We start from the raw sequence: 23,647 nt of genomic DNA on the forward strand, positions 1-23,647 counted from the left end.
TTGATTAGTATGTGTTTCAGGTAAGGCTCTGTTTCCAATAGTTTGACTCTGCGTTGCATTAATCAGATAACCTAGGCCCCTTTTTCAATCCCATTCATTTTGCGGCTTGGCTCTCTCCAAATTGGGTTACGCGCCTCTGCTCGCCCAGCAGCGTTCGCTGCATCAAATGCCATTACGCACGCGGTCAAGCTGGAGAAGAAGGGCGGAGCGCCAAGGACAAAGGCGTGGCCCCGTCAACGTGTCACCAAGGGAGGAGTCTGTGAGCCCTCGCGACCAACCAGGGCCGAGGCGAGCTCACCGGTGGGTGTGTCTAAAAGCGGGCGGCTTGATTTCAAAAGGGACACTATATAAGCGCAAGCGCGGCGCCTTAAGTTGAGTCGAAGTTGAGCAGGAGATGAGACGGGAGCAAGAGATGAGACGGGAGCAAGAGATGAGACGGGAGCAAGAGATGAGACGGGAGCGAGAGATGAGACGGGAGCAAGAGATGAGACGGGAGCAAGAGATGAGACGGGAGCGAGAGAGAGAGAGCTGGCGTGAGAGCTGCGTGCACGAACAACTTCTAGCTGGGACTTCTGCCGAACATCAGCGCGTCAGGAACATTCAAAGCCTCCCTCCCCGATTTATGAACCCCAATAACTAAGGTCCACACGCGTTCAACAATCAATGAACAGCGCTGCCTACCGGGTTTCGCCACGGAACCGGAGCGTGGACCAAAGTGGAGCGTGGACCGGAGTGGAGCGTGAACCGGGGCCGGAGCCAATGCTGGCCCATCTGCTTGGACCTTCCTTCCTGCTATTCCCTTTTTGTGTAAGTCTGTTTGTGTTGTCCTGGGCGTGATATTTAAGACTGTGTAAGCTTGCCCTGTGTCCTTTTGCTCTTCTTCTTGTATATGCCCTTCTTTCATTTCCTCTTTTATTGGTGTAGTAATAAACCATATTTGTTCTTCCTTACCTTTTGGTTTCTTCTTCTTTCATCCGATCGTCTTTGTCTTTTCCCCATTGAGTACCGGTGGCACGATTTGGCCAATCGCTCAGAATCGGGTTAGTCTTTTTGCTAACGGCTCGAATCGCGGATTGCTAAACCGCTCGGCAATTTCCACCTGTCCGTGGTTCGAGCGGAAATTATCTCCCTGCTTTGTGGAGAGATTGGCACTCAGGTATTTGGTACTCCATCTTGACCAATCACCCTGGCCAATCTCACCCGCGGAGGAGCGTTATAATTTCCAGGAACAGGGGACGGCCAGCTAAAAGGACAAGGGGATTAACCCCCCCTTGGTAAGGGGAGCGCCGACCCCCGAATCCGCAACAATATATATATATATACATACATATATTATATCTTATATATGTAATCTTTTAAGTTTGTGGTGTTACATATTTATGTGAATGTATGTGAATTACCATTCAGGTCTTTGCTTATCCATGTGTAGTAGATTAAGGGTTGTTGTGGTTGGAGGGTCAGGAGCCCTTCTGAAAAGTGTCCGGAAACGGAAGTGACCGGAAATGGAAGAGAAAAAGACACGAGGAAGAAAAGCGACGAGGATTCTTCTTCCTCGCCCCGCTTCGACGAAAGGTGGGATCGACCTTGCGCCGCGTGGAAAAGCGGCGTTCCGAAGCCCGTCTGGCGAGAGGAGTTACCGGGACGTGTACCTACCCGGTGGAGACGTCAAGTTGACGTGGGGCCGTGCATCGACCCCGCGTCTGGCACCGTTCGCGGCACCGTCTAAAAAGACGCGTACGGGTCGCACGTTGGGGCCTAACACGCGTTGCAAGCGGCGTGGGGCTTTTGGGCTTGCTTTACCGTACCCGCTTCGCGTGGCCACGAGGGGCTGCAGCCGGGGTGCCTGATACGATACCTGCCCGGTGGAAACACGTCCACCCGGGGTTCGTTCAACCGCCCGAGTGCGGCGACGCCGACCATCATCTTGGTCAGGAGGGGCCCAGAGACATTGTGAGGGGCAGAGACCAAAAGGGGGTCGTGAGTACCAAAAGGGGACACACATATATAAGATGGCCATCTTAATCATATAGGGAATTGATTGTGGATTGGGAATTGTGATGGTTGTTTGTTGTTGATTGCTCGGGGAATATATCCGTGATTGTATCCTTGAAATTGTATGATATCCTTACCCTGGAAATATATCATTGAACATCAGTTTCTCTTGGGTGGAATTCATAGGGATTGCGTTGCGAAAGCGCATATATAATACTACTTTCTGGCGAAGGTCCTCTCACGGTCCGGGGGTCACCGAGACCAGGTAGTCACCGAGGGGACCACGTAACAGTGGAGTTTACATTTGTGTGTTTCTAGCTTCTGTGGTTACTGTAAAAAAAATATCCACTTTTTACAGTATTTTCCTCTTCTTTTTTTATGCCTCAGCAGCTGAAGGCCAGAGGCATTATGTTTTAGGGTTGTCCATCCGGCTATCCGTCCATCTATGTGTCTGTCCGTTTTTTTTTTTTTTTGGTTATCATGATAACTTGTGAACAGTTGAAGGAATTTCGACCAAACTTGGTCTAAGTAAGGATTGCAATGGGAGAGAGAGAAGAAGAATACCTTTAGAGGCCATTTTTCCCCACAGAGCAGGGGTTGGCCTTTTTCGGGCACCGTGGTCCCCTTTTTGAAGCAATGTTTTATGGCCGGATGCCCTTCCTGCCGCCAACCCTGTTAGTCGCCTCTTGCGACACACGGGGAATTACCAGTGAACTGGTACTCAATTTTCTGACCTCGGAAGGATGACAGGCTGAGTCAACCCCCTGGCATTAATTCAGCGATCGACTGGGATTCGAACCCAGGATCCTAGGATCCCAAGCTGCACCCTAACCGCTAAGCCAACACCAGGCTCCATTTTGCAAATACAGTACAAAAACGAGAACGGCACTCAATAGAGAGTATACCTCTGCCAGGTGAACAGTTAACGTTTTGTATCCCAGAGTAGACAGAAAATCACAATCATCCGTCCACAACCTTTTGAGATATTCTGCTATATATCGTTTTCGGCCGTCTCCCAATGGTGTAGAATCACTTTTAAAATTATACTAGCCGGATCCGGATATTCACCAAAATTGAATCGATTCTTCCTTGTCACACACACAACCTGTCCAACAAGTTTCGTCCAAATCCATCCATAACTTTTTGAGATATCCTGCTATATGTGGTCATTAGCCCCTATCACTCAATGGTGAAGAATCACTTAAAAAATTCAATAATCATATCCGAATCCATATTCAGATCTTCACCAAAATCGAATCCAATAGTCCTTGTCACACACCCAACCTCTCCACCAAGTTTCGTCCAAATCCGTCAACAACCTTTTGAGATATCCTGCTATATATCGTTTTTGGCCCCATCTCCCAATGGTGTAGAATCACTTTTAAAATTATACTAGCCGGATCCGGATATTCACCAAAATTGAATCGATTCTTCCTTGTCACACACACAATCTGTCCAACAAGTTTCGTCCAAATCCATCCATAACCTTTTGAGATATCCTGCTATATGTGGTCATTAGTCCCTATCACTCAATGGTGAAGAATCACTTAAAAAATTCAATAATCATATCCGAATCCATATTCAGATCTTCACCAAAATCGAATCCAATAGTCCTTGTCACACACCCAACCTCTCCACCAAGTTTCGTCCAAATCCGTCAACAACCTTTTGAGATATCCTGCTATGTATCGTTTTTGGCCCTGTCTTCCAAAGGTGAAGAATCACTTAAACATTCTAGTAGCCGGATCCGAATCCCGATCTTCACCAAAATCTAATCATTTCGTCCTTGTCACATGTACTACCTCTCTGCCAAATGTCATCCGAATCCGTCCACAACTTTTTGAGATATCTTGTTCACAGACAAACAAACAGACAGACAGGTCTTTGTGCCCTTTGAAAATTAGTTTGGAGACCATAACTCGAGTTAGAAGTATCCAATGCTCTCTCTCCCTCTATCTTCCACTTACGGTATCTCTCTTTTCTCTCTCGTGAACTTTAATATATCATCTAACGCAGATGCATCTCCATCGACGCATTCGCGTTGAGTTCTGTTTTCTAGTTTCACCTGTGAATGTATATGACATTGGTAAATTGAACAGGAGTCAAGCAATTGTGCTGCAGAAGCTAACTGTGTGATACATTCAACCAATACAGGTAGAAGAGTGTGTGCTGTTTTGCCACAAGAACATGAACTCGATCGTGGTGGCTTCTTACAGAATGGATGGTCTCAGCAATGCCCTGGTGCGCCGGATCGCTAGCCAGTTCACGCATCGTGAAACTCAAGAAATTCGAGACAAGAGGGACACTTTCAAAAGGTTGCTTGTCTTCATTTTAAAAAGTAAAATATCATGTGACATCATAGTATTTATAAACATACATCAAGAATATTGTTTGGAGTTAAAGTGTTATTAATTTCTTCATCTTAAATGGCCGAACACCAAAGATACTCCGGGTTTATTCACATCAAAACCACTTAACACATAAAACATACGTAGTGTGTTCAAAAAGTATCCGACCTTTATTTTTCGTGCGTAAAAAAAAAGAAGCTAGGGAGGCGTTGATTGGTGCACGTATGTAGGCGATCCTAATACGCACGCGTGAATTTTTTCCCACCTGCAGAAGCTGTCATTCGACGGCAGACCGCCGATGAGTGAGGACATGTAAGTGAGCGCCGTCGGATTTTCGTTTTTGACAAAATGACGGAAAAACTTGAACAACGCTACTGCATCAAATTTTGTGTTTTTTGGCCTCGGGGATGTTGGATGCTTCCATTGTGATGACTGCAACTTGGTTTCTGGGTCGTACCCATAAACCCAGGACTCATCGCCAGTGATCACTGTGTTGAGGAAGCTGGGATCGCTGTTCACAGTCTCCAGCATGTCCTGTGCGATCTCCAAACGGAGTTGCTTCTGCTCAATCGTTAGCAGCTTTGGTACGAACTTCGCTGAGATTCTCCTGAAGCCCAAATCCTCCTTCATAATGGAATGAACGGTGTTGAATCTTGCGGATCGTTTCCACTTGGGAATCGCCAAGCTTTACACAAAATTTGATGCAGTAGCGTTGTTCAAGTTTTTACATCATTTTGTCAAAAACGAAAATTCGACGCCGCTCACTTACATGTCCTCACTCATCGGCGGTCTGCCGTCGAATGACAGTTTCTGCAGGTGGGAAAAAATTCACGCGTGCGCATTAGGATCGCCTACATACGTGCACCAATCAACGCCTCCCTAGCTTCTTCTTTTTTACGCATGAAAAATAAAGGTCGGATACTTTTTGAACACAGTGTATAACAAAGGGAGCGGGAGACAAGAGTGGGAGAGGGAGGGAAGTACAACAACAGTGGAGAACAGGGACATCGGGAGATCTGTGGAAGGGAGAGGGCTGGGGTGGGGTACACAGGATAAACAAGATGGACACTACTAGGACTTTCAGGAAAGAAAACGTAATTCGAAAAAGGTGGGTTTGGGGTATATTAACGGGGGTAGAAAAGATCAATTCGTTGATCAAAAGATCGTTTACTACACAAGTAAAAAAAAAAATTGTATTCAAAATCAAGGCTCGTAGAAGAGCTCAAACGCAGAACGGATCAAGATGCAACAGAACAAAAGGAACAGCAGAAAGAGAAGGGGGAAATGCCAACAGCAGGGCCTAGGGAGAAAATAGGCGGAGAGGAACAAACAAGGGATGCGTGTAACGATGAGGGGTAGGGGAAGGACGCACGGGGTGGACAAGATGGAGGAAACTCTCAGGAAGGTAAAACTGCAAATTTGGATAGAGCAGGGTCAGAAAAGATCATGGTTTTTGGATGGGGAATGATTTAACATGGTGGTGAACAGCTGTATTCGAGATCTGGTGGGAAGAATGAGATTTTTTTTTTTTTTTTTTTTTTTTTTTGTATACTGAATCGAGGCTCGTGAAAGAGCTAACATTTATTTCACAAACAAATCAACCAGACAAACAAAATATACAAAAGAGGGAGCGGAAGCCAAGATGGGGAGAGAAGGGGAAGCACACAACCACAACATTTGAGAGCAGGGAGAAGTGTGGGAGGGAGAGGGCTTGGGGGCAGGAGGCGTGGGAAGGGGGGGGGATTGAAGATTGAAGAAAATGTGGAAGTTGGTTCCGCATGTGGGGGAAAAAAAAGTGGAAAGAATGAGAGGAGGTGAGCAGTGGAAGGAAGAATGAGATAGAAGAAAATGTGGAAGTTGGTTCCGCATGTGGGGGAAAAAAAAGAGGAAAGAATGAGAGGAGATGAGCAGTGGAAGGAAGAATGAGATAGAAGAAAATGTGGAAGTTGGTTCCGCATGTGGGGGAAAAAAAGAGGAAAGAATGAGAGGAGATGAGCAGTGGAAGGAAGAATGAGATAGAAGAAAATGTGGAAGTTGGTTCCGCATGTGGGGGAAAAAAAAGAGGAAAGAATGAGAGGAGGTGAGCAGTGGAAGGAAGAATGAGATAGAAGAAAATGTGGAAGTTGGTTCCGCATGAGGGGGAAAAAAAAGAGGAAAGAATGAGAGGAGATGAGCAGTGGAAGGAAGAATGAGATAGAAGAAAATGTGGAAGTTGGTTCCTCATGTGGTGACTGTGGCAGTTGCACTTCAGTTGAGATACCGTGTGAATTCTGTATGCAAGTGCCATCAGGTCTGGTTGAAATGTAATGTATATACTCTGGTAAAGTGCCCATTGAGGTGCAGCGCACAAAAAATATTTGTATCCTGTACATTCCACGGCATATCCTGTTTGCAGCAAAATCTTTCGCATGAAGATTGACCTTCTAATGGACCCAAATGCTGACAACCCTGATTCCCCTGGCTCCGCAACCACCTTGTACAGGTAGGAGAGGTACGTAGTATTGTTTCAAATACACTGTGATTCTCAAAAATGAAAACTGATGTCTTGAACCATCCGGCAGATGTAGCGTTTGCAAGAAGTTATTGACTCAAAGTACCGAAAGCCTGTTCAACTGTGCACCCGACAGTGCAGTTGATCACCATATAAAGTAAGCTCTTCCTTTTTTAAAAACTTTTTTTTCGGAATGTTGTGTATTGCCCATGAATATGTGATCACATGGTGCTCCCCCATTTTTAAATATCACGGCACATCATTGTTGCAATTTTCGACTCCACTGTTGTGATGTCACAGCCAAATATTTTGTGTTTATCAGTTTTAAAAACTCAAGATTTTCAGCATACATTGATAAGGAATAGCAGGTGAATGGCAAATGTCTATGTGTCGAGGTTAGGCGGTGTATTGGTACAGTGTGACGTTAATACCTGCATGCCTAATATTAGTTACTGAACATATTGTTTATTATATATGACTGGGTGATGTTAGTTTAGGAAGTACGATCGGTTTGCAGAGGGATGAACTTGCGTGGATGCCCGATTTAGGAAGTATCGATTCCGAGGATTTATAAATGGGAAGCAAAGGAGAAGCCTGAGAAAGAAGAGTAGACAATCTTGAGTTGATGTTTTTTGTAAGGTGTGTTGTTTTTGTTTTTTTGTGGTGGTTTTTGTTTGTGTTGTTGTTTTTGTTATCTTTGTAAGCTGTGATATGTTGAGTTTTCTGTTTTACTTTTGGAATAAGCCCAAGTTTGTAGTACACTCACCTGCCAGTTCAGATCAATCGAGTGGAGAACATTTGGCTTTTGGTAAAAATTTGTAAAAAGTTATAAAAACAAAATTCCACTTTGACATTATGGAGTATTATGTGTAGATCAGTGACAAAAAAATCTCAATTTAATCCTTTTAAAATTCAGGCTGTAACAACAAAATGTGTGAAAGGTCAAGGGGTGTAAATACTTTCTGAAAGCACTGTATTGGATGAAATTGAAGGAAAAAGGAGGTCGTCCTCTGGCCTATATTTCCTGGCTCATGCTGCATGATGAAATGGCGCCCCCTTCCGAATCTCGCCCCCTATTGCACACTCGTGCTATATCTCTTACCAGGCTTTATGTGCACACTACATTCATTTTTCAATGACCCCATAATTCATAATTTTGAAACAACTGACTTTGAGCACACACCACGATAGCTATCATAATGCCACGTTCTTTTCATTATGTTGTAAGAAAGTTGTAATGCAGCAATGACAACGACAAGCTTTATGACTACGACAATGACCACCACCACCACTTTCCCTTTTTTTCAGAGGGTTGGCCGAATGGTGGCTTTCATCGAGGTGGATCGATATATTATCGTTATACTTATACCAGTTATACCAGTTCACTGGTAATTCCCTGCTTGTCGTAAAAAGGCGACAAAAAGGGTTGGCGTCAGGAAGGGCATCCGGCCGTAAAACATTGCTTCAAAAAAGGGGACCAAAAAAACAACAACAACCACGGTCCCCGAAAAGGCCAACCCCCGCTTTGTGGGGAAAAATGGCCTCTAAACGGTGGTTTTTTTTATACCAACCAAGTCTTCTCATCCTAAGTTATTGTTCACTAGCATTGATTTTTAACCTCTTCCTGAATTCTGAACTCAGAATTCTTTATTTCAGAGACGATCCATTCATCCATCATGTCATTCTCATCTGTTCATTCCATTTATTTATTTATTTTTGCAGATTTGAAATGCATTTTCCACGTTTCACTTCCATACATCAATACTGATCTGATACAGGCTTTAGAAACTCTAAATGCAGTAAAGTGTATATTATTCAATCTTACCAAATAAGAAAATGTTACATTGAGTTGAAACCTCCCTCTGATGATGAGGATAATGGATCCTATGAATGAATGAATGAATGAATGAATGAATGAATGATCGAAGGATCGTTTTAAGGCCATTTTCCCCGCTAGAGCAGGGGTTAGCCTTGCGGGCCCCATGACAATCATGGTTCCCTGTTTGAGGCAATGTTTTTATGGCCGGGTGCCCTTCCTGACGCCAACCCTTAGTCGCCTCGTACGATGCGTAGGGATACGGTGTACCTATTCTAAATCGGGATACACACCGGGATCATTCATCCCAGCAAGCTGGTACTCAATTTGCCGACCTCGGAAGGACGACAGGCTGAGTCAACCCCCCTGGTGTTAATTCAGCGATCGACCGGGATTCGAACTCAGGATACTCGGATCCCAAGCCAGCACCCTAACAGCTAAGCCAACACCAGGCTAAACCAACAATCCTATGATCGATCATATTTTGTACTACCTCCCTCAAATAAATGTCTCAAGCCAATTTACCATGAATGTGTAATTTGTGATATCTCTCAACACCGGGAATGCTTATTATCGATGTCATATCTCAAGAAATAATATTATTATAAAATATGTAATATTACATAAATGCATTCTCTGAAATTATATTTTGGAATCGATATAAACTTTATTTTGTTCAACAGAAAAATGCCCAGCAGCTCCTTTGTACATCTCATTGTTTCTGAACTTTGTTTTAAAGATATTACATATCTTGTTTGTGTTTTTCGGTTTTGTTTTTATTTGGAACCTCAACAGAGCCAGTAATTTAATCTCTCTATATTATAAATGTGATCCTTGAATGCAAGAAACGCCAATAGATTAACTGTTACGTGCTCCTCCCCAACCCCTGGTCACGGTGTACCTCCGAGCCCCGAGAGGAGTCACGGCAGAAAAATGTGTTATTCTGTATGTCAAAGGTCAATGGTGAAGCCACACCAATTGTTACCAACAAATAAATATTGTATTAAGATCACATAAGAATAACGGTACAACAACAATAGTAATCAATTGTACAACCAATATTTTTCCTATGATGGTACCATCAGGTTCGTACAATATAACTCACTGAATTCGGCCGCGGCCGAACGAAAAACCTTGTGCTCCAAGTGAGCGAAAAGAAGAACATTCCCCAATGTCTCTATTCCGGCATCAAGCCCAAGTCGATCCGCTCCAGCGATCGTCAGAACGATGTCCAATCGAGACCAGAATCCCGTTCGGATGACAGGCACAGTCACGCGGCCAAAGCTGCGCAAAGGTGCCCTCAAGGCGACGGGGAAATCCAAAGGCGCCCTCCAGGCGACTGGGAAATCACACCCTCGGGTATGGACGTTTCACGGCTCCAAACCGGCGAACCGCAGATTTACCTTCAAAATCCACGTTACACACACACACACCAGATAAACGTCTGGATGCGGTGAAAATGGTTGAAGCGAAAAACCTTGCGCGATGCGCAAAGCGCGCGAGTCAAAATGGCCGACGGCCCATTCTCGAGGCGTAACGGCATGACGATGATTCTCCTCGGAATCAACCGCCAAAACCTGACACGCAGGTTGATCTGTCACAGCGATAACAACTCTGTCGCAAGAATCCCTTTCCCGGGAAACCCAAAGTTCGCTAGTGACCTCCGTTCGTCAACGTTTGCTCCAGACCTCGAAGCAGCTCGGCTTCTTCCCCGACTCACTCGCTCCGCCTTCTCCTCCTCCTCTTCCTCTTCATCGTCGTCCGGTTCCAGTTTCATTTAAAACATTGACTTTTTTACCTTTTGAAAATAGTAACCTCTATCTCCCTTAAACGACAACAATAATAGTACATGGAATCAAAAATGTTTACAGTGGATGAAAACCACAACAACGGAAGTGACGAATCCGTAACATTAACATAAAGGAAACAGGGAGGAACCTAAATGGTGAAAAGGTACATGATGCATCATTACATGAAGTTTATTTGATAAATTCGTCAGCCATTTTGATGTCTTACCTAAAAAGGTGAAAATATATGGAGTGTTTTTGAAAAAAAATAAAAAATAGATTGACGCTGGTTGTGGAAGAAGTGGACTGCATGTAATTCACTGTAGCATCGATGTTATACCTGTCGTATTTTCTCAGGGAACCCAATTGGGATATCAACTACTACATCAGTGATCTGTACAAGCAGTTGAAGTCTTGGCAAAAGGTGTACTGGTGCCTCTGGGGCACCATTAACTTCCTGAAGTGTTCCTCCTGTGACAAGGTTGTATTTGGATGAGCCTTTAAACACTGTTTCCAACACAAACATACCTACTACTCTCTTTCTGCATCACAAAGCTGTCATATGTGGAAGATCCAATGGCTTGTAAACATAAGATCAAAAAGTATTCAACACTAGTCATACCTTGTGTACTGTTTCCTGGTCATACCGTCATTTGTGACATGCCAGAATGTCAAATGTATTTGTTAATCGATGGATTTGTTAATCTAAGAGGTAACAAGGACATGAAGAAGCGATCGGTCTACTTTTTCATCAGTACAAGGGTATTTGTCGTCAACACAGTATAAGGGATTGTAATCTGAGGTTCCAGTATCATGATCTGAGACTTTTGTAATGGTAAAAACAACGAAGGTCATAAATATCATGAAGAAAACTCCCTTTTGCAATTTTTCCCTCCCAAGAGGAAGTTTCTGCCACAACCGTTTTTAACCACAGGACTCTTGGTGTTGACATCTCTTGACCTAAATAATTGAAATTCAACTTTACTTCTTTTTTTTTTGAAGTGGTGATGCTTATAGATGCAAGAACTTCCCTGACCAAAAAATATCCCTGACCAATTGTCCATGTTACTTTTGGGCTCAAAACCAGAAACACATTTTGGGACTCAACATTTGTTATAAACTCTTTAAAAGTATCGATTTGTGTTGAAGTTGACAAAGTGAATTACTGTTGCTGCATTACAATGGATATGTATTTTTCTGAATGTAAATAATATAATAATGAGTTCTCTTACAAGGAACTGCAACTCTTACTTACTGGAACTCGCTTTTAATAGAGTTTACTTATTTATCAAAGTGATGAAGGAGCTGCGCTCCAACGCGAGTCGAAAGAATTGACGCGACCAAAGACGGAATTCGTCCGAGTTGCTTTATTGAAACAAAACAGCTCAGGTATTCTGACAAGCCCGTTTTTCGGGCAACAATATATATACACATTTATGTCGGGAAGTTTGCCCGGCAAAAGCTATACCGGGCATGCCCGGGTATCAAGGGCGAGCCTTGGAAAGGCGAGTCTGGACCTGCCCGGGCGTGTTTGGCTGCGGCCTGGCAAGTCGAGGCTGGGCGTGCCCGGGCGCTCTGGGCGAGCACTGGAAAGGCGATAGCGGGCATGCCCGGACGCTCTGGGCGAGCCCTGGAAAGGCGATAGCGGGCATGCCCGGACGCTCTGGGCGAACCCTGGAAAGGCGATAGCGGGCATGCCCGGACGCTCTGGGCGAGCACTGGAAAGGCGATAGCGGGCATGCCCGGACGCTCTGGGCGAGCCCTGGAAAGGCGATAGCGGGCATGCCCGGACGCTCTGGGCGTGCCCTGGAAAGGCGATAGCGGGCATGCCCGGACGCTCTGGGCGAGCCCTGGAAAGGCGATAGCGGGCATGCCCGGACGCTCTGGGCGAGCCCTGGAAAGGCGATAGCGGGCATGCCCAGACGCTCTGGGCGAGCCCTGGAAAGGCGATAGCGGGCATGCCCGGACGCTTTGGGCGAGCCCTGGAAAGGCGAGAGCGGGCATGCCCGGACGCTCTGGGCGAGCCCTGGAAAGGCGAGAGCGGGCATGCCCGGACGCTCTGGGCGTGCCCTGGAAAGGCGATAGCGGGCATGCCCGGACGCTCTGGGCGAGCCCTGGAAAGGCGATAGCGGGCATGCCCGGACGCTCTGGGCGAGCCCTGGAAAGGCGATAGCGGGCATGCCCGGACGCTCTGGGCGAGCCCTGGAAAGGCGATAGCGGGCATGCCCGGACGCTCTGGGCGAGCCCTGGAAAGGCGAGAGCGGGCATGCCCGGGAAAGACGAGACCGGGCGTGCCCGGGAGGTTCGGGCGTGCCCGGGAACAGTGAGTCCGGGCATGCCCGGGAGAGGCGCGTCTGGCCGTGTTCTGGCCGGTGCAAGGCGATTATGTACATCCAGCGGTAACCGCTACAGTGATATATTTTGATATTCCCCATCCTAAACACATTCCAAAAATTGTCTTGTTTTTTTTTCCAGAATTTTCTATGCAATGAACTGGCGCATTGCCGCTATCACACTGCAATGTTGATCTGTTCCAAAGTTCAAGAGCAAAATGAAGTTGCTTCTGTTACATTGTTTTACCCTTGCTGCAACCAACCAGACGTGCCTCATGATATTCAGGTAAGTTTACCATGTACAGTATTTTCGAATTCCTACCTGTACTGAAATGAACAATTTTTACATGGGCAAAGTCTTTTTCACAAGAACGAGGAAAATGCTTGTAATGACAAAATTGATTGTGATTTTGTAAAATTATCTCTAAAATTATCGTCGGTAGATCGTATATAATTTTGCAAATAACGCAGTGGCATTAATAAACTCTTGCAATGTGGGCTGTGGGAGGGGTACACGGTATAAAGCAAATTAACACTACTTTGAATTTCAGGAAAGACGTCGGAGAATGAAAGAGGTGGATTGGGGTGTTTCAACGGGGGTTGAAAAGATCAAGGTTTTGGATGGGGGAAGATAAGATATGGTGGTGAACAACTGTTTTGAAGACCTGGAGGGAGGAGAGGGATTGAAGAGAGTGTGGGAGTTTGTTCCAGAGGCATCAGAATCCAGAATCAGGATATCGACATATATACTGATGCCATTAGCATCAGTATACAGAATCGAGGCTCGTGTAAGAGCTAACACATTGAACATGAAAACATGCACAGACACATTAAACATACAATGAAGGGAGAGGGAGACAAGAGGGGGAGAGAGAGGGAAGCAGACAAGCACAACAACAGTCGAGAACAGGGACGTCGGTAGATCTGTGGAAGGGGGAGGGCTGGGGAGGAGGGAGGGGTACACGGTATAAAGCAAATGAACACTTCTAGGAATTTCAGAAAATATGTTGGGGATTGAAAGAGGTGGATTTGGGTGTCTGTTTGTGTCTGTTTGGGTGTTTGTTTGTTTGTCTGTTTGTTTGTGTTTGTTTGTGTGGTTATGTGTGTTTTGTTGGTGTGGTTATGTGTTTGTTCGTTTGTGTGCTTGTTTGTGTGTCTGTTTGTGTGTGTCTGTTTGTGTGTGTCTATTTGTGTGTGTCTATGTGTGTGTGTCTATTTGTGTGTGTCTATTTGTGTGTGTCTATTTGTGTATGTCTATTTGTGTGTGTCTGTTTGTGTGTGTCTGTTTGTGTGTGTCTGTTTGTGTGTGTCTGTTTGTGTGTGTCTGTTTGTGTGTGTCTGTTTGTGTGTGTCTGTTTGTGTGTTTGTTTGTGTGGTTATGTTTGTTCGTTTGTGTGCTTGTTTGTGTGTCTGTTTGTGTGTGTCTATTTGTGTGTGTCTATTTGTGTGTGTCTATTTGTGTGTGTCTATTTGTGTGTGTCTATTTGTGTGTGTCTATTTGTGTGTGTCTATTTGTGTGTGTCTATTTGTGTGTGTCTATTTGTGTGTGTCTATTTGTGTGTGTCTGTTTGTGTGTGTCTGTTTGTGTGTGTCTATGTGTGTGTGTGTGTTTGTGTGTCTGTTTGGGTGTTCGGTTGGGTGTTTGTTCGTGTTTATGTGTTTATGTATTTTTTGTGTGTTTGTTCTTGTTTGTGTGTTCGTTTGTGAGATTGTTTGTGCATTTGTTTGTACGTTATGCTTTCACGGCCAAACCGTACCACCTAGAGACACTGAATTTTGGGTGCAGGAACATTAGAATCTGGACAAGACTTTAAGTTACCCCACCTCCCCCACAAAATCCCCACACCCCCTCCCTCAAGGAAATTATCTGTATGTATGTTTGTGTAGTTCTGAAAATCAGAGAAAAAAATGGATAGGCCAATCTCCACCAAATTTTGCAAATGTGCTGCAAGTACCCAGGTTCAGGTCATGGGTAATAAAAAAATCCCCCTTCACTCCCACAAGGTGCTGCATGGGGGAAAAAATACTCAGGGGGCTCTGGCACATGTTGTGCATTGAAAACGATTTAATCTTGAAAATAATTTAGCTTTTCGTGTTTTTTGTGCATTTGTTACTCTTTCATGGCCAAAATCACTGCTGGGAAAAGCTCACCCAGACAGGCAGCACTGTGAATCCCCCCTCACCACCCTCCTACTCAACCCAACCTACCATCTCCGACCGCCGCCCTCTGACCTGGCAGTGCCGGATAACCCCTGCCAGTATATTATATACTATTATTCTTTGCTGATAGAATGCTCGTGAAGTATCCTATTCCTCTATGTTTTTTGAAAAATGTTTATTATAACTTCATAGAACTACATGACATTTATAAAATCCATGAGTGTAACTTGTTAGCCTGGTGTTGGCTTAGCGGTTAGGGTGCTGGCTTGGGATCCTAGGATCCTGGTGTTCGAATCCCGGCCGATCGCTGAATTAACACCAGGGGGGGTTGACTCAGCCTGTCATCCTTCTGAGGTCGGCAAATTGAGTACCAGTTCACTGGTAATTCCCTGTGTGTCCCAGGAGGCGACTAACAGGTTGGCGGCAGGCCCGGCCGTAAAACATTGCTTGAAAAAGGAGAGCAGGGTGCCCAACCTGGGGAAAAATGGCCTCTAAAGGCGGTTCCATGAGTGTAACTTGTTACAGCCTTTACTGTGAAGTTTCCTGGAAGGAGAATATGATCTACAGAGTCGTAAGACAACGTGATGTATCAGAGTGGAATATGATTAGTATTTGTGTTTTTCAGTATTAGTGCCATACTCACATTGCGATGAGTCTTCCCCAGTGCCAAAGGTATTGTAAAATCGATGATTAAGTGACATTATAGTGGAACAATAATACAATTTAAATTCTGCGTTCTAACACATATGCATACAAATACAGCCGAACTTATTCCAACCAGTTATAGTCTAAAATCATTGCAAACTCAAAGTGAGTGATCCTTTAGAGAATATGGCACACAAGCCGAGTGCTTGCAGTAATGTGTGCCTGGGGGCATCTAAATGATGTGTACATGGTGGCTCAAATTTTACTTGGACTTTTGTTTATATCAATAATCATTATTGATCGAGTCGACACTGATGTTCACTCTTGAACTGTTATGTTGAACGGAGAGACTCCTCGGTGAATCGGAATGAGATCCCTCAACTCGCGTTATGTTTGAGCCATTGATTGAGGTGGCCGTAGTTGGTCTTATGGGACCATTGGAACGCAGTTCGTTCCCTACAATCTCATGTCCATCTTTAAATGATTTGTTTTGGTTAAATACAGATTTCCTTGACATTTTCTTGACAGAGGCAATCATCCCCCTCTAGTCAGACTCGATGTTTTCATTGACCAGATATTTCATTTTTATTCACTGCTCCACAATTTGTTATCTCTCGCCGCCATCTTGATTCTCAGCACTTTCATTGCAGCAGGAAGTATTTGATTTATCGATATAAAAAAAAAAAAACACAATCAAATTCCCTCAAAGATTATTTTACGACACATACGAGTATGGCTCTTCCTGTGATAAACAAATGTCTCGCTCAAATTTGAACCACTTTCATGTTTATTTAGGCCAATACCGTTCAAAGAAAAGGCACATGTAATAATTTGAACTTATTTTAGAATGTGTGTTGCTTCAGGGCTGTCAAACAAAAGATCATGTTGTGTTGTTTGGTGAAGAAGATTCAGTTGCATCCGGGACCAGTTCTGCTCGGCGTGTATTTTGTGACCTTCAGCGTTTCCGGAATGACGTTTGCGCTTCGCCAGAGCCAACACCAGAGTGGTAAGGCTAAGCTTTGAGCCTGTATGGAAGCCATTGGATGGTTTCCTGCTTAAAATTATTCTTTAACTCAGAAATGAAGTACCAAAGCAAAATTCAGAATAATATTTTGATGCGCCCACCAGAAAGTTCATCTTTTTAAAATCTTTTTGATTTTTTTTTTTGATTTCCTAAAAGCACGAAACGGTAGCTTTGATAGTTGGGAAATTCTGTGAAACAATATGTACGTGACTTTCGAAATCATGAATGACTGCTAAACGAGGCCTTTTGCGCATGCGCTGTGTGTGTGTGTGTGTGTGTGTGTGTGTGTGTGTGTGTGTGTGTGTGTGTGTTTACAGTGGCTCGGTTCTGCTCGCCAGGCACTTTTAAGCTGCCATTACTAGCATGAAATCTGGAATTCAAATCAGATTTTGAAACTAATTTTCAGCATTTAGATAAAAGAGTGGCATTTTCAAGATTGTTAACCATAATTGTTCTGTTCCTGAAAGCAAATCTGACTTGAGGATATATATGAATTGTTGAGTTCGTACCTTCGTACCATCGCCTGTTAATACAAATTAGTGGTGGTAGCGGATATAACACACACACACACACACACACACACACACATATGGACAGACGTCTCTTTTCACCAACAGATCTGCAAAATTCTAGCATAATTTATCTTGTGGCCCTGGAACCAAACCAAAGAATACGTATTTATAACTGCACTCACAACACAAACACCTTCCACACCTTTCCCCCTCTCCCAAATATTCCCAAACATGACCAATAGTAAATATCATCATTTTAAACTTACCTTGTGCATTGACAAGCCATATATGAGTATATGACCTTCTCATCGGTGTTTTGAAGCAACTAAACCAGATACAGTGTCTCCCTCTGAGATGTCTGCCTGACGGTTGGGAATGACGGCATCTGCTTTCCGATTGCAGACTCCATTAAATATATCACCAAGCCTGCCATGTTCACAAGAGGTAATTCCGCAATGTTAAAAGTCCACTCACTGGCAGGGATGATCGGGGAGGTCACCTAGCACGCGCCCATCCACAGGCCTTGCACGGCCCAAATTGTCAGGAATTTTTGCAGTACGGGCTGCAAGACGTAAACTTTTTGGACGAGTTGATCAGAAAGTTGTCCAAATCCTTCCTTGCACAGAAGCACGCCGAGCATTCTGGTGCGGATGTCATTTTGAAATTCCCGTATTCATAATAGCTCAAATTTTTAAAATTTCGTTATTGTATCTGTGCTGCTATTTTAATTTATTTTATGCTGTATATGTTCCACTCTTTTTTTTCTCCATTCTGAGCATCTCTATTGCCTTTCTTTCCTTTCGGGGTCAGCAGCCAAAGTGTTGATGAAGAACAGACACCCAGCCTGGAGTCTTCTGTGAGTTCAATGAAGAGTAGTAGTCCAGTAGTGTGTTCATCAGGTAAATATTTTCTTAGCCCCATGTACCATCATGTTTATCGCAATACGATCTTGTTTCATTTACAGTTATTTGCTGGGCTACCACTTTCATGGGATGACCCGAAGACGGCTTCCGAGCTAATCGACGATATAGGGACAGATGAAGAGTCTTTCCGGGGTAAATGTCAGCTATGTGTCTATGTTGGTCGCTCTTCAGTTGTTAAACACCGACATAATCACTAACCAGTGTTCGATTGTGAAGTTTATTTCCACGCCAATATTTTGTGGTGCCCAGTTAAGCCAATCCAGAAGCCACCAAGAAAAGGGAGGAAGAAACCCGCTTGTTCAACAACACATTGGCACACTGATCGGGTATGAAATTTGTTTTATTTTCTTTTATTTTTTATAAGACCATCAGTATGCCTTTTAAATTTTGTAATCAGTGTGATCATTTGCCCATCCTTGGACACTGATTGGCAGTTTACTTGAAATACATGAGCTCAAGTCAAAAAGGTTTTCCCTTCTCGTAAATGGATGAATTGAATCACAAACATGACTTCTGTTCCAATGGCATCACGAAACTCACCCACGTGCAAATAAATTGGCTGTAAACGTCATGGAAAAGGACCAACATCCACGCACGTAGTGTCGATTGCAGGACCATTCTTTCATATTGGGGGTGGGGGTGGGGGGGAGCTTTTTGACTATCCGTCCTAAGTCTTTCCAGGTGTGTTGTCACTGACGATTTGTACAGCTTCATTCAAACCTGATTTATCACCTGTTCATTCAGCATTTTTTGATATTGTACCTGCAACGTGATGCCGTTTATGGTTCACCTGCACATTTCTCACTTAAATGATTTATAAAGCACTTGTCTTTGTAAGAACTTTTTTTTTGTTTCATATGATTATATTTTGTTGTTTTTGAACTGCTGCAGGCATTGTTATTGAAGCCTTCTCCTTTCAGGTATGTTGACAACCTTTCACATAAACAAATGTACAATTCGACTTTTTAATATCACATCATATTCCGCAGGAAGTTTGCTGAGTGAGCTCATTTATATGCAGAGCTCCAATGGAATGTCCATTGTGAAAGAGAAAAATGAAACTCCTTAATCCCAACAACCTTCATATTCCTTTTGGATATCCCCAACGGATCATACACACGATTGATTTGGAAACGAGTGTGCTTCGAATTGCGTGACGCTCAACATTTTTAAAGGATAGAGACCGGACAAGCAACCACATGTTGGCAAACATTCCTGCATTTAAGTTCATTGTTAAGGAACTCATATTATTTATATTTATGTTGCTTTTAAAGGTGTTCTCCAACTATGAACACACATTTGTCCCAACAGAATGTAGGCCTTAAGCTTTGTATGCTTTCAGAGAATAAATTCTGTAGGACGTGTATATAGTTCGGGCAGGACATCATTCTTAATAGCCTCATTCATCAAGAAAACTTATCTTGCTCTCAAGGTGCTCTTCAATACCGATGTCCTTGGGAAACAATCATCAACATACTGTGCAACCAATTCTATAAATTTTAACAGTATTGATATTGTTATGTTGGAGGGGGTACAAAGTAGGTTAGAACATATTGTTACGTTTGTAGGGGGTAGGCAGTGATTACTTTAGATCAGGTAGATTTGTATCGATTAGTGTGCTCCGATTGTTGTGAAGAAGAATAACCACCATGTAATAAGTAGGGATCCGGTAGACCGTGTGTTCGGATTAAGGTGTATCTTCATCCCCATAATGAGGAGTGGGGCATGTTAACTAGCTTAGGGAATAAGGGTTAATTAATTCCTTGTATGTTGTTCCCTCTGTGATTTATCCCTATGTCCCTTATGGCACCGCATTAGACACGAGTTAGAATCGCGCATTTAATGACACGAATTAATAATAAAACCTCCCGGAAGCCAGGACATTGAGCCGTATCGCTGACAACCCCGACTTGGGAGGCACACATAGAACAGGCAGGCTGAGGCCACGCCCCGAGGAGTCGTGATTTGTCATGGTTTTGATTGACACAAGGACTAGTAAGAAGCAACTCGCTGATTGGAAAAGCAAGACAGATGACGTCAGAGCCTGGCCATTAAAAGGACGCTCTGACCGACATTTCCCCCCTTGTGCCTTCTCATCCTGGTTTTGATCGCGAAAAGTCGCTTGTTACTCTTCTCTGGACTCTCTGGCTCTGAGTTTGGCATGACTGAAGCAGCAGACATTTTGGTCTTCTCGTGGTTGTTCTTCTTGTGGCCCTTCTCGCTGTGGATGCATCGCAAGCGGTTGCTTGTTGAGTTATTCGCTTTATTCTCGGGTTGGTTTTCTTCACGAGCATGAAAACATTCGATAGCGCTATTAACAAAGGACGTGGGTTTGGCGCCGACCGTGTGGCGAGGCGGTCGCAGCTCGTGGACTCTGTGCGAGTAGCCCAGCTTCGTGCAGCTGAGAGCCGTGCCGAGCGAACTAATGAGGCAGCGGGACTTGTGCGGACCGCCCAGTAAGGCAAACGAGGGCTCAGCGAGGCCTAATTCCCGTGCACGAGTTCACGCCAACCGGCGTGCATTTCCTGCCAAGGGCGGACGATTCCTGACAAGGTTCAAGCCGCTCGCAGATAAGTGCCAACCACACACCTATTATTTTTGATTGCATTTATTTTATCCTTCGTCTGTGTTTGTGTCTGTTTGTGGGGATGTCCCATTTAGGAACATTATTTATTGTTGCACGTTTTATTTTGTATTACCGGCATTCCGTTTAATAAAGCCGGCATTTTTGTGCATTTTAATCTCGCCTCGGTTTGAGTTATTTTACGCAGGGTTTGGAGACTGCCAGTGGGATCCGTGCAGGTAAGTGCTCTTCAGCATCCTCCTCCACCCCTTCTGCGCCCCTCCCCCCCCGGCATGTATTAACTCCATCATACATTTGAACTGAACACTTTGGAGTAACAGCTTGTTCAGCTATCCGTTCCTTGGAAAGATTTTAATTGCCAGGAACAAAAAAAATGAATGAATGAATGAATGATCGTTTTAAGGCCATTTTCCCCGCTAGAGCGGGGGTTAGCCTTGTGGGCCCCATGACAATCATGGTTCCCTGTTTGAGGCAAAGTTTTTATGGCCGGATGCCCTTCCTGACGCCAACCCTTAGTCGCCTCTTACGATGCGCAGGGATACGGTGTACCTATTCTAAATCGGGGTGCACACCGTGATCATTCATCCCAGCAAGCTGGTACTCAATTTGCCGACCTCGGAAGGATGACAGGCTGAGTCAACCCCCCTGGCGTTAATTCAGCGATCGACCGGGATTCGAACCCAGGATCCTAGGATCCCAAGCCGGCACCCTGATTGATTAATTGCCAGGAACGCGACAATATTTTATGACCAGGGACCCAATGGAGCGAAGTTGTTCTGGTTTTATGCCACTGCTGACAAAGTCGTCGAAGGCATTATGTTTTTGGGTTGTTCATCCGGTTGTCCGTCCGTCCGTGATAAGTTTTCGTTACCACAATAACTTAAGCAAGGCTGAAGGGATCCAAAGCAAACTTTGTGCAAGTATGTATAATGATGCAAAGATGAACTGATTAGATTATGGGGTCAAAGGTCAGAGATCCCGTTGGGTAAAAATTCTGTTACTGCACTAACATTTGAACAAGTGATGGGAATTTTTATTCCACATACTGTTTATTCCATGAATAGGGAATTTGGTAAGGTAGCTAGCACAAAGTGGCCTACCTACTTACCTCTAAAGATGTCATATGATCTTTAAAATCCACAAAGATGCAACTAGCTTTGATTTCCCATCTGAATGACAATTGCAGATACCGTACTCTTTGCTCACAATACTGTATCATAGGAGTTTTCATACATATATTAAAACTTAACACAAAAAAAACCATATCCAACTAGAGAGTTCATCGAACATCTTACCCTGTGCAGTCTTGAGAAAAAGGACTTGGGAAGGGTCTTTTAAACTCTAGCTTTACGTTTCTGAGCACAATTTATATTTCCTACGAGCTGAATCTTAGATTTTGTCTGAATCTCGATATTCCCCAATGCTGGGTGAGAGCGGCAAATTTGCTTAGTCGAGATATCGTAACATGGCGTAATATTTTGTCCAAGTACTGCTAAACTGGATGGTTTTGGAATCGGCAACAAGGAAACTTGAATTCTGCAGTGTTCAGGTATATAATTAAATGGGGGGGGGGGGGGGGGGTGGGAGGATTTTAAAGGCTGTAGAAAAAATAAATTTTGGAGGTTTACCGCCGTTGATGCAGCTTCCTTTACACCACCTTATATAACATGTTAAATTTGTTCTTCGTGCCTGTTGTTTATGTCCTTTATGACGTCTATAAAAACAGTAAGTTTCCTGTTTGGAATGATTTTCGATTTCGTTTGACGGTCAAGCAGCCAGGCAGGGTAAAATAATTACCTCACTCCTTTGTGTGCGTACACGCTCAGGATGAGATTCCGTGCAATTTGCCAGTTTCAGAGCCAAAGTACTGCAAAACTACAGCTTCCTGTTGCATAACCCTTCCTGCCGCTCCTGTTTGGAGTGGGTGTACTAGTTGCCTGAAACCAGACCCAGCTGTCCGTCAGATTCGTAATTGATATTAAACCAAACCGTGAAGACCCTCAGAGATGAATTGTATAAAAAACAAACAAAAAACACCTTTTAGAGGCCATTTCCCCCCGCAGAGCAGGGGTTGGCCTTTTTTTGGGCACCATAGTCCCCTTTTTGAAGCATTGTTTTATGGCCAGATGCCCTTCCTGCCACCAACCCTGTTAGTCGCCTTTTGCAGCACACAGGGAATTACCAGTGAACTGGTACTGATCAGAGATGAATTGTATAATACCTTCAATAGCAAGGACGATGGAGTTGAGTGGACAGAGGTTTAAATGTTGACGTCATGTAACAACAGTAGTAGTATGCATACAAAAGGGAGGCTATTTTCCCATTTCATGGATTCCTAAATTGGAATTTTTATTTTTTACAAGATCTAACTCGCTCGTAGTGGAGCTGCCACTCACACACATGGACATACAGATGAATACATAAGACACAACACAGGACTGTTAGACGAGACAAGCACAGCCACTGAGCTTGTGGGAACTGTAGTCAATTCCCGGGGCACTCTGGGTACACCAGCCACGTCAGAACAATGGCACCGCCTTTTTCACCGCACTCAGCGGGGCATTTCCTCCTCCCCATGGATGCCAACCTATGGGCATTGTCCGTGCTCTTATCCTTTTAAATACTGAGCTTCAATGAGGAAGTTGAAGTCTTTGGTATGATTTGGTCGAAGCAGGCGCCCCTAACCATTACACCACCAAGGTGGTGAAATGTTGACTTGGTTGTATTGTTAAAATTCCTAAAAACGGTTTTTCTAAAATCCCCTCCTTTTTCCCAGTGCGAGTGTGCAGAAGAAAAAGTGGAATAATAGCCATACCTTGCGCTTTAATCAAGACATTCAAAGAGAGGAAGGTACGTTCTTCATCATTTGGCACCTCAGAGGAGAGCTTGCATGATTTGCACTTGGGATTGCTCAAACGTTTGACTCTGGGAACTTTATGTCATAAGGATCTTCGCATTGTTGTATAATGCTATTGGGTCGCTTAATGCTGGATTATTTAACCTCATATCATATGTTTCAATTATTTTCATGC

The 23,647-nt window shown here is 44.1% G+C and overlaps 1 protein-coding gene across 1 annotated transcript in view; it reads left to right on the top strand.

Moving 5' to 3' along the window:
* SANBR (SANT and BTB domain regulator of CSR) overlaps nt 1-23,647 on the top strand; it is a 50,493-nt gene that overhangs the window by 22,885 nt on the left and 3,961 nt on the right. Inside the window, exons 7-17 of the mRNA XM_068128393.2 lie at nt 4,147-4,307; nt 6,736-6,822; nt 6,902-6,988; nt 10,792-10,915; nt 12,910-13,053; nt 16,436-16,578; nt 17,919-17,964; nt 18,073-18,163; nt 18,281-18,357; nt 18,923-18,951; nt 23,392-23,465. Of these exons, the coding sequence (XP_067984494.2) occupies nt 4,147-4,307; nt 6,736-6,822; nt 6,902-6,988; nt 10,792-10,915; nt 12,910-13,053; nt 16,436-16,578; nt 17,919-17,964; nt 18,073-18,163; nt 18,281-18,357; nt 18,923-18,951; nt 23,392-23,465 (1,063 nt within the window). The remainder of the gene's footprint in view (nt 1-4,146; nt 4,308-6,735; nt 6,823-6,901; nt 6,989-10,791; nt 10,916-12,909; nt 13,054-16,435; nt 16,579-17,918; nt 17,965-18,072; nt 18,164-18,280; nt 18,358-18,922; nt 18,952-23,391; nt 23,466-23,647) is intronic.

This window comes from Myxine glutinosa, chromosome 9 (genome assembly GCF_964187855.1).
Source record: "Myxine glutinosa chromosome 9, kmMyxGlut1.1, whole genome shotgun sequence".
NCBI classification, from domain to species: Eukaryota; Metazoa; Chordata; class Myxini; order Myxiniformes; family Myxinidae; genus Myxine; species Myxine glutinosa.